This window comes from Salvelinus namaycush, chromosome 24 (genome assembly GCF_016432855.1).
Source record: "Salvelinus namaycush isolate Seneca chromosome 24, SaNama_1.0, whole genome shotgun sequence".
NCBI classification, from domain to species: domain Eukaryota; kingdom Metazoa; phylum Chordata; class Actinopteri; order Salmoniformes; family Salmonidae; genus Salvelinus; species Salvelinus namaycush.
Window position 1 is genome coordinate 15,666,327 of NC_052330.1, and position 11,101 is coordinate 15,677,427.

Below are 11,101 nucleotides of genomic sequence, written 5' to 3' on the forward strand. Positions count from 1 at the left end.
CTGACTGACTGACTGACTGACTGACTGGCTGACTGACTGACTGACTGACTGACTGACTGACTGGCTGACTGACTGACTGACTGACTGACTGACTGACATGTTAAACACTATTAATGCACACAGAGTTAGTCCATGCAACTTATTATGTGACTTATAATTTACCCATCCATGTCTGACAGTCAGACAGACAGTGACTGACTACATGACTACATGACTACATGACTGACTGTCTGACTGACTGACTGTCTGACTGACTGTCTGACTGACTGTCTGACTGTCTGACTGACTGTCTGACTGACTGACTGTCTGACTGTCTGACTGACTGACTGACTGACTGTCTGACTGACTGTCTGACTGTCTGACTGACTGACTGTCTGACTGTCTGACTGTCTGACTGACTGACTGGCTGACTGACATGTTAAACACTATTAATGCACACAGAGTTAGTCCATGCAACTTATTATGTGACTTATAATTTACCCATCTATAATTCAGTAGCCTGGTGTTTGTTTTCCCTCTTCTTGATGTCTTTGGGGCTTTATATGTTTCTCTTTGATGGTCATTAGTGACATCGAAGAGGATCAATGGCTCTCCTTCAGTGGATTATTTACTTAAAAACAGGTCATATATTCGCACCTGTTTATCTGAAGCTGCCTGACCTATAACGTCTGACCTTTGAATGCCCTGTGCTTCTCTCCAATAGGATGAGAGCGGCGAGGGCAACACAACTCCCAAAGTGTCAGCCTGTAGTACACCTGGTGAGTATAGTATACAGTACAGGACTGTAGTGGTCAGAGATATATGAAGGACCAGAACAGCAACATGCACCTTCCACATTCAGATCACCAAGATCCTAGTTAGTTTTAGCCAGCAGTTAATGTAGTTGGACAGATCTATTTGTGTCTGTAGTTTAGCTAATATTTTTCAGTCTGTGGTTTGTTTGTATTTTCTTTTGTCTCCTGATAGTGGTTCAGTTCTATCAGTGTAATATATCCAATGCTTTTTTTGTTTCCTCCTCAGACATGCCCAGAAAACCTTGGGAGAGGACTAACACTATGAATGGTAGCAAATCCCCGGTCATTGGAAGGTAAATACCAGCATTCCATCCCATAAATGGGCTTAGATTTCAATCGTGTGCTTTCATGTGCAAATGTCTATATTACATAGTCGCTGAGTCTAAAGCCATAACTGGGTTAAACACGACTAGGTCCAAATATCCACTCCCTATCTGAATCACTGAGTGCCTCAGCATTGCCGCTCATCATCACGTGACTAAAGAAGGAGCACAGAGCGTAGCATGTCACACTGCTGGGGTCCGACCCCTGGGCTTGCTGGTTTATGACTGGTTAATAACATGACTAAAGCATGGGGCTGCTGCTTACCTCTAGGCTACCGCTAGCTAGGCTGTCCGTAGCAGTGAGTGTTCCTGGGATGTGTCAATCAAAGCCTACAATTCCAGGTTTATTTGCAGGGATTTAAATGAGGGTTTGTCGACGAGAAAGTGTTCTGGAAATACACTTCCATTATGTGCAAAACAGAATGCTGGCTGCCCACCCCACAAGTCCTGTTTTGTTTTCATCCTCTGAGAATGTATGATCTTTTTTTAGATGTTATTTACAACTTCCTTATAAAGAGGCCGGTGTTGCATTTTAGCATATTAGCAGGAAAAGACAATTACCGGATCCTTAGAAAATTCCAATGCTTCATCAATGTAAAGTTAACTGAAAATAAATCAATGTATCATCAATAGCTGTTGTTTTTCCAGATTCCCTGGTAGCTATACTCAGTCTGCTGTCTGGAGCCTGTATGTTTGGTGTGGGTTTGATTAGGGAGGGCACCTGGGGTTACAGGACAGCCCTTTTAAAAGCTAGTCTCTCTCTCACAGACGGGTGTCACCGTGGAGAAATCCGATGGGTTCTGATATGGTAAACAGGTATACAGGCCTGTAGTGACACATCTCCTTTTTACTCCTTTTGTATAATTTGCTGTGCTTGAAGTGGGAAGTTGGGTTAGTGAAGTTGGGTTAGTGCCTTGTAATTCCCATATCTCTATTTTGCCAACAAAGTAATTACCTGATTGCTAATGAACACTAGGTATAAAAATAGTTTATTGTTTATACATGAAGAACCAATCTAAGTATCTACGAATTCATGTAACCTCTTCCTGTTGTTTTGCTTTAGTATACACACATACTCAACACTGACTCTGTGGCTGTGTGCTACTGTACAGTGAGCAAGATAGAGGAGACCCCTCCCAGTGCTGTGAATATTCACATCCGTGCCAACTGTCTCAGAAGAACCCCATAGATAAGGCCACACAGCCCTGCATTCGCAGATGGGCGTAAATAATTCCTCCCCCATAAACTGGTATTCATATCTGACCTATAGAGGAGGCCAGAGGACCAGAGACCACTACAGCAGACACACACACAGACACACACACAGACACACACACACACACACACACACACACACACACACACACACACACACACACACACACACACACACACACACACACACACACACACACACACACACACTACAGAAAGACAGCTGTTGGGAATCGTAACAAGCTAACATTCTTGTAACCTAACGTTACACCTTTCCTACTCTCTTGGCTTCCACGTTCTCCCTGGCAAGCTGTTGGCTGCTCACGGAATTAATTTCCTCACCAGTTTCACACTCAGAAAGTGTGTCATTTTCTTTAATAATTTCCATGGTGATTTTCTTGTTGGCAATGGTTTCCTGTCACATCTGATCCAGTGGCGGAGATGCATGGCTGTGTGTGGCTGCTGCATTGTTTGTGCTCTAACTATAGCTACCTTTTTCTGAACTCTGACACACAAAGTCAACTTGATTGTGTTTGAATTGGGCTGAACTACCCAATGTTAGCTGTGTGAACTCATATGGCTGGTGTGTGTGTAACATGTTTGCTTTGGGCTGGCTTTACCTAAGGCATTAAGCTATTCTACTAGTGATTCCAGTCATAGGACAGTTTTCCAGTTCATTTACTGGTTCACTTTGCCTAAATCGACACTGAACAAAAACATAAACGCAATGTAAAGTGTTGGTCCCGTGTTTCATGAGCTGAAATAAAAGATCCCAGAAATTTTCCATATGCACAAAAAGCGTATTTCTCTCAAATTTTGCGCACACATTTTTTGCATCCCTGTTAGGGAGGATTTTATCCTTTGTAAAAGGCCACTCTAAAATGTGAAGTTTTATCACACAACACAAGGCCACATACAGTTGAAGTCGGAAGTTTACATACATTTAGGTTGGAGTCATTAAAACTCATTTTTCAACCACTCCACAAATTTCTTGTTAACAAACTATAGTTTTGGCAAGTCGGTTAGGACATCTACTTTGTGCTTGACACAATTAATTTTTCCAACAATTGTTAACAGACAGATTATTTCACTTATAACTCACTGTATCACAATTCCAGTGGGTCAGAAGTTTACATACACTAAGTTGACTGTGCCTTTAAACAGCTTGGAAAATTCCAGAAAATTATGTCATGGCTTTAGAAGCTTCTGATAGGCTAATTTACATAATTTGAGTCAATTGGAGGTGTACCTGTGGATGTATTTCAAGGCCTGTCTTCAATCTCAGTGCCTCTTTGCTTGACCATCATGGGAAAATCAAAAAAAATCAGTCAAGACCTCAGAAGAAAATGGTAGACCTCCACAAGTCTGGTTCATCCTTGGAAGCAATTTCCAAACGCCTGAAGGTACCACGTTTATCTGTACAAACAATAGTACGCAAGTATAACCACCATGGGACCACGCAGCCATCATACCATTCAGGAAGGAGACGCGTTCTGTCTCCTAGAGATTAACGTACTTTGGTGCGAAAAGTGTAAATCAATCCCAGAACAACAGCAAAGGACCTTGTGAAGATGCTGGAGGTAACAGGTACAAAAGTATCTATGTCCACATTAAAACGAGTCCTATATCGACATAACCTGAAAAGCCGCTCAGCAAGGAAGAAGCCACTGCTCCAAAACCGCCATTAAAAAAGCAAGACTACGGTTGGCAACTGCACATGGGGACAAAGATCGTACTTTTTGGAGAAATGTCTTCTGGTCTGATGAAACAAAAATAGAACTGTTTGGCCTTAATGATCATTGTTTTGTTTGGAGGAAAACGGGGGAGGCTTGCAAGCCGAAGAACACCATCCCAACCGTGAAGCATGGGGGTGGCAGCATCATGTTGTGGGGGTGCTTTGCTGCAGGAGGGACTGGTGCACTTCACAAAATAGATGGCATCATGAGGAAGAAAAATTATATGGATATATTGAAGCAACATCTCAAGACATCAGTCAGGAAGTTAAAGCTTGGTCGCAAATGGGTCTTCCAAGTGGACAATGACCCAAAGCATACATCCAAAGTTGTGGCAAAATGGCTTAAGGACAACAAAGTCAAGGTATTGGAGTGGCCATCACAAAGCCCTGACCTCAATCCTATAGAACATTTGTGGGCAGAACTGAAAAAGTGTGTAGGAGGCCTACAAACTTGACTCAGTTACAGCAGCTCTGTCAGGAGGAATGGGCCAAAATTCACCCAACTTATTGTGGGAAGCTTGTGGAAGGCTACTGAAATAAATCATTCTCCCTACTATTATTCTGTCATTTCACATTCTTAAAATAAAGTAGTGATCATTACTGACCTAAGACAGGGATTTTTACTAGGATTAAACGTCAGGAATGGTGAAAAACTGAGTTTAAATGTATTTGGCTAAGGTGTATGTAAACTTTCGACTTCAACTGTATGTTTCAAGTTTTGTGAATTTTACAATACGTCCAGCCGGCCTCACAATCGCAGACCACGTGTATGGCGTTGTGTGGGCGAGCGGTTTGCTGATGTCAACGTTGTGAACAGAGAGCCCCGTGGTGGTAGGGTTATGGTATGGGCAAGCATAAGCTACAGATAACGAACACAATTGCATTTCATCAGCTGCAATTTGAATGCACAGAGATACCGTGACGAGATCCTAGATGCTAAAAATGTCCCAGTTCTTCCATGACCTGCATACTCACCAGACATGTCACCCATTGAGCATTTTTTGGGATGCTCTGGATCGACGTGTACAACAGCGCGTTCCACGTCCTGCCAATATCCAGCAACTTCACACAGCCAGGAGTGGGACAACATTCCACAGGCCACAATCAACAACCTGATTAAATCTATACAAAGAGTTCACTCTGCATGAGGCAAATGGTGGTCACAGCAGATACTGACTAGTTTTCTGATCCACACCCCTAACTTTTTTTTAAGGTATCTGTGACCAACAGATGTGAATCTGTATTCCTAGTCATGTGAAATCCATAGATTAGGGCCTAATGAATCCATTTCAATTGACTGATTTCCTTATATGAGCTGTAACTCAGTAAAATCTTTGAAATTGTTGCATGTTGCGTAATTTACAGTGCATTCGGAAAGTATTCAGACCCCTTGACTTTTTCCACGTTTTGTTACGTTACAGCCTTATTCTAAAATTTATTAAATTTGGGGGGTTTTCCTCATCAATCTACACACAATACCCCATAATTGTCACGTTCCTGACCTGTTTTCCTTTTTCTTGTATTTATTTAGTTGGTCAGGGCGTGAGTTGGGTGGGTTTGTCTATGTTTGATTTTCTATGTTGGGATGTTTGTGTTCGGCCGGGTATGATTCTCAATCAGAGACAGCTGTCAATCGTTGTCCCTGATTGAGAATCATACTTAGGCAGCCGGGGTTTCACGTGTGTTTTGTGGGTGTTTGTTTCCGTGTCTGTGTTTGTTGCACCACACGGTACTGTATCGGTTTATGCACTTCGTTTATTTGTTTTGTAATTCAGTATTCAGTTTCGTTTTAATAAATCATTATGAACACTAACCACTCTGCGTATTGGTCCGATCCGTCTCGCCTCTCCTCGTCCGAGGAGGAGGAAGAATATGACGATAGCCGTAACAATAATGTATAAATAAAAAAATGTAATATCACATTTACATAAGTATTCAGACCCTTTACTCAGTACTTTGTCGAAGCACCTTTGGCAGCAATTACAGCCTACAAGCTTGGCACACCTGTATTTGAGGGAGTTTCTCCCATTCTTCTCTGCAGATCCTCTCAAGCTCTGTCAGGTTGAATGAGGAGAGTCGCTGCATGGCTATTTTAAGGTCTCTCCAGAGATGTTTGATCGGTTTCACTCATGGATATTCAGAGACTTGTCCCGAAGCCACTCCTGCATTGTCTTGGCTGTGTGCTTAGGGTCGTTGTCCTGCTCCGTGCTCCGTTCGTCTTTCCCTTGATCCTGACTAGTCTCCCAGTCCCTGCCACTGAAAAACATCCCCACAGCATGATGCTGCCACCACCATGCTTCACCGTAGAGATGGTGCCAGGTTTCCTCCAGACGTGACGATTGGCATTCAGGCCAAAGAGTTCAATCTCGGTTTCATCAGACCAGAGAATCTTTTGTTCAGTATAGATTCAGTTTGCTCAGAGCATAATGATACACAAACGAACAAATCAAGTTCATGAAAGGGCCTTATACTGAATGTGGGTAGCCAAAGGGTTAGGTACCCTGTCAAATACGCTCAGCTGTTTTCAACTAGTGTAGTTATCAATTTTGACACATGGATATGAAAATCATTATTGTACATTATTCTCTACCTTGCCAGATGTGTAGATCAATTTCTCAATACTGAATTTAAAAGAATGAATGTTGAGGTATGATGACAATTTTCTCTGCGTGTTAAATTCTTTAACTTCCTATGTTTCTTGCTGTGTTTTGAAATCAAACTGTCAATTTGAATGAATTTGCACTTTCTTTCAAGTTGTTTACGTTTGTAGTTGCTAAAGATGCGAATGTAACTGTTTTTTTAAAGTGATTGAAGTGTGATGCGTGAATGCAGAATGTAGAGGGGAATAACCCAGTCACAGTAGATACTTTTCTGTCTGGTTTTCCTCCAAGAGTGACTTCTGGACTCCCCCTCGACAATAGCCCCAATTTAGGTGTACTACTGTAATTTTTTCTGTTTATCTCGTCTACAGACCGAAGTCCACACCCACACCGACTGGATCCCTAAGTGCCAACGGGGTGCCAACAGAAGGTCTCGACTACGACAGATTGAAACAGGTATTCAGAGGACACAAATAAAAAATGACAGTCTTGCTGTTTGCTGGCAGAACAGTGGAGCTGTCGTATTTTACACAGCATACTACAGAGCCCTGAGAGGGTGTGCCCAATGACTGTGTCCCATGCTGGGGCAATCCCTCCCTCCTCCCCTATGAATGAGCCTGTTAGATAAGTGTAGATTCTCCTTATACCCTCCCTATCTGTGCCTACAGCAGCAGCCTCAGTCAGAGACAGAGGAGTAACACAGAGTGGTAACACTATGGGCTTACTAACACTCATTCAACTCTCTGGGACAGTATCTCTCACTGATGCTAAAGTCACTGTTCCGTCCCTCTGCTTTGGTGCAAGTTTCAATCCATTTCACATGTCCAAAGTGCCTGTTTGAAACAAATTCTTTGGTTTTCCACTGGGTTTTGTCTATAATTGTCTTTCCAACCTTATTTTCAGGACATTCTGGACGAGATGAGGAAGGAGTTGTCGAAGCTGAAAGAGGAACTTATTGATGGTAACTGATTGCACATACAGAGGGAGCTTTATATTTGTCCTGTTTCACTGCATGTACAAGTGGGTAACCTGTACGAGTGTGAGGTGTGAATTGGAAACGTGTTTTCTGCATATCCCAACTCCCCATATGACGCCCTCGGAGAGTGGGGTCACGGCCAGGGCTTCTGCCGTGTAATAGGTGACAGGGCGTGAAATAAGTTCCTCAAAGCACAGGAAGATCTTGCGTTCAGTTGAGGCCTACTGTACCTTTGTCATCAGAGAATTAGCATTGCACCATTCACGCCACTGCATATCACACCAAAGACAATACAAAATACCATATAACTGACATGTTGTTTGTCTGTCCACAGCCATCAGGGAGGAGCTGGGAAAGTCAAACACGGCGTAGAAGGATCTCACCTGCCTGTGCATTACATCCATTACCGGACACCTGCGACAGGTCAACTTCAGATAGGACAATATTATAAAGAACCGAAAAAGGAAAACAAAAAAAGTCTAAAAAGGTAGTGACGATAACAATAATAACCGTATTAATACAGAAGACAGCGTTTTGTCGGCAGAACAGCGTCACACACAGCTGGGGATGAGGGAGAGCGGGAGGCCGCGTGAGAGCGGGAGGCCTGTAGCATGGAAGCACTGCTGGCGTCCATCTTGTGAAGCCTGGCCGTTCCTGCCATTTTCCCGCAGCCTCACCTGGAGGACAGGACACAGTCTTAAAAGAGGAGTGACTGTCATTATGCAAAGATTTCTCTCTTTGTCGATAACACAAGAAAACAAGGAAAATCAACAAATATAAAAATAACTATATTGAACTGTATACTGTATTAACCATTGAAGTGTGAGAAATCAAACAGACAGCATTTACACTAAGAATTGGAACAGTTAGCGTGCACTTGTGATTTCATAGTGAAAAGACACATTTAGTGGGTTAGTGTGAAGTTTGGAGGCAGGAGGGTAAGGGAAGTAGGACTCAGTTCCCCATAGGGCCATAGGAGGGAGCCTCTGGGTGTGAATGAAGGACTGACTGATGGACTTGGTATAGTCTACTGCTGCAGGACTCTGTAAAGCTAGTCTTCCTCAAATACTATTTTAACCTGAATATGTACAAAAGAAGAAAAAACTATATCTACAAGTTGTTCAATCATGTCTGTTTTAATGTAAACTATGGCCATATCAAGTAGCTTAATCAACTCTTTACATGATGGTCTGTCTCTTGGTCTGTTTGGCTTAGTATCCGAATATCATTATCTTCTTTTTTCTATAGAAACGATTGCTCTAACGAGCTACTGTTCTGCATTTCTGTGTGTTGCAGGCTGATGAGACAGTCACAAAGGGTATGCCTTTCTAAACGTCAATCATTGTAGCTCTTTACCAAACAACCTCTGTCAATTAGTGATGGTTAATAATGCTAAAATCACCATGACCAGATCTGGAGATGGAGCTATTTGAAATCTCTGTACTGTTATTATGAGCTGAACTTTTTTTTCTCTCTCCCTCGCAATTTCTGGACGATTTTTGGTGCATGTAAAGTTTTGTACGGTGAGGGTCGTGAGGCTGCCACGAAATTGAATTATTGTCCATTGGTTTATAAGCAATAAGTGTAGCATCTAGGTTGAATTTCCCCCACATTATTCCTTTTTAATGTTCGTGTTCTTTTAACTCCATTCTGAACACCTGTTAAGGATGTGACTGTGTGACAGTATCTCCTCCTTTCCACTACATCCACCTCCTACATAGATTCTAACTGTGTGAAACAGATGGGTAGAGAAGAGATGGATGAACAGACCCTCCCTGTTTATAGCCATTTATGTACTTAATTTACTGAGGAATGCCATTATTTTTTCAATTTATCTTATTTTGTTTTGGGATTCAAGGCTACTGTATCTTTTTATTGATATTGCAGCTAAATTCCATATTCAAATTTCTTTTGCTGCATTTGAAAGAACTAGTAATGAAGAAGGACATGAGGGACACCCCAGAAATAGGTTTGTCTGCATGATGTATCCGTGGACATGCTTGTGCCATTAAGTGTTTCACTTGCGCTTAATGATTATTCGTTTTTTAAATTAAATGCCTTTATTTCCTCCCCTATAATTTGAAGTTCTGATAATGTCCCACCTTGTATGACTCATTTGGTCATAGGAATGGCAGCAACTTTTTATTGAAAATGTTTCCTTTTCAAAACAATACATTTTGTGTACAGTGCCGAGTTCGCGTTCCTAATAATCTCGATGTACAATCAACTGAGAGAAACCAAGTCAACCTGAGACTGGTGTGAAAGAAAGAACTGTCTTCAATGTAAAACTCTATTGCTTCTATTCTCTTGACTTGCTGGTAAGGGGATCGACTTTGATCAGGGTTATGTCATGGCAACAGCTGAGGTGTGGGGGTGAGCATTATTCAAAACACTCCCCTTGTGTGTATTTTGCTCAAACACAACTCATTTAATTCTCTCTGGATCAAAGCATAGGAAGGCTTGCACACGAGTGTTTACAGCATCGATTGCACTTTATAAACCCATCGAAATTCATGATGCTATGATGAACCTGCTTACAAGATGCAGCCATCGCCAAGAGTGTGACTATCGCACCAAAGGTTTCAGCTACAATCTCCTCCTACACACGTCACGCTCTACTGAGTCGCCTTTTGTTTCATCATTGTCAAGAGAAGGATACATATCTATATATCGATTTCTTTGGATTGAGTAGTGAAACGTTCTGATCAAGGATCATTCGTATCTACGGATAATTCTGTTTGTGATCTTCATGGTTTGTGCCTTGTTCTGAATTTGCATTTATATGTAAAAGATTTAAAGACCAGTAATAATACTAGGAACTGTCAATCTTTTTTTTTTGCATCCTGGTATAGTTATTATAAAGGGAGAATAATATCCATTTCAAAGTACAGACATGGTGTATTTTCCTCATGCCATTTGTATGTTGCAGAGCGGTTTAGGTTCTTGGCGCTTGGAAATCTGAAAATAAATATATCCTCTAAATTGAAATCAGTTGATATCAAATTGTTGATTTTTGTCCCCAACTCAGATTTTGCCATCTACTGAGGGAACTGAAGCTGGTGGACATAATAAAAAATATGCGGGAGAAATTAAACTGAATGTCTCTGAAATGAATTTATCAGTTTCCTTTATTTTTTATTTTATTCAAATTGTACCATACCATTCTCATGTTAATTACAATTTTCTTACATGCTAACATTGTTTTGTTTGAGCGAGTAAAATAAAAAATTGCAATACATGATCAAAAAGTACATTTGAATTGTGTGGTGTTAAATTAACATTGTTTCAATAACTAATTCCTACAACTTTTTAATCTGGATAATTCTCTCCTGTGGGACAGAATGATGCACAGGATCTCTGAGACTGATCTAAAGACTTGTGCTGCATCAGCAGTTTCTCTCCGAGTTCTTCCCGGCCTTTGAAAATAACCTGTTTAGATCTGCACCAACGAGAATGTG

General features: G+C 41.4%; 1 protein-coding gene across 1 annotated transcript in view; it reads left to right on the plus strand.

Moving 5' to 3' along the window:
- Window positions 1-10,891, plus strand: part of LOC120019007 (protein enabled homolog) — an 82,193-nt gene extending 71,302 nt beyond the window's left edge. The window contains exons 10-14 of the mRNA XM_038962190.1: window positions 704-758; window positions 1,021-1,087; window positions 7,039-7,123; window positions 7,571-7,628; window positions 7,978-10,891. Coding sequence (XP_038818118.1) covers window positions 704-758; window positions 1,021-1,087; window positions 7,039-7,123; window positions 7,571-7,628; window positions 7,978-8,015 — 303 coding nt within the window. The 3' untranslated portion in view covers window positions 8,016-10,891. The remainder of the gene's footprint in view (window positions 1-703; window positions 759-1,020; window positions 1,088-7,038; window positions 7,124-7,570; window positions 7,629-7,977) is intronic.
- The last annotated feature ends 210 nt before the right edge of the window (window positions 10,892-11,101 follow it).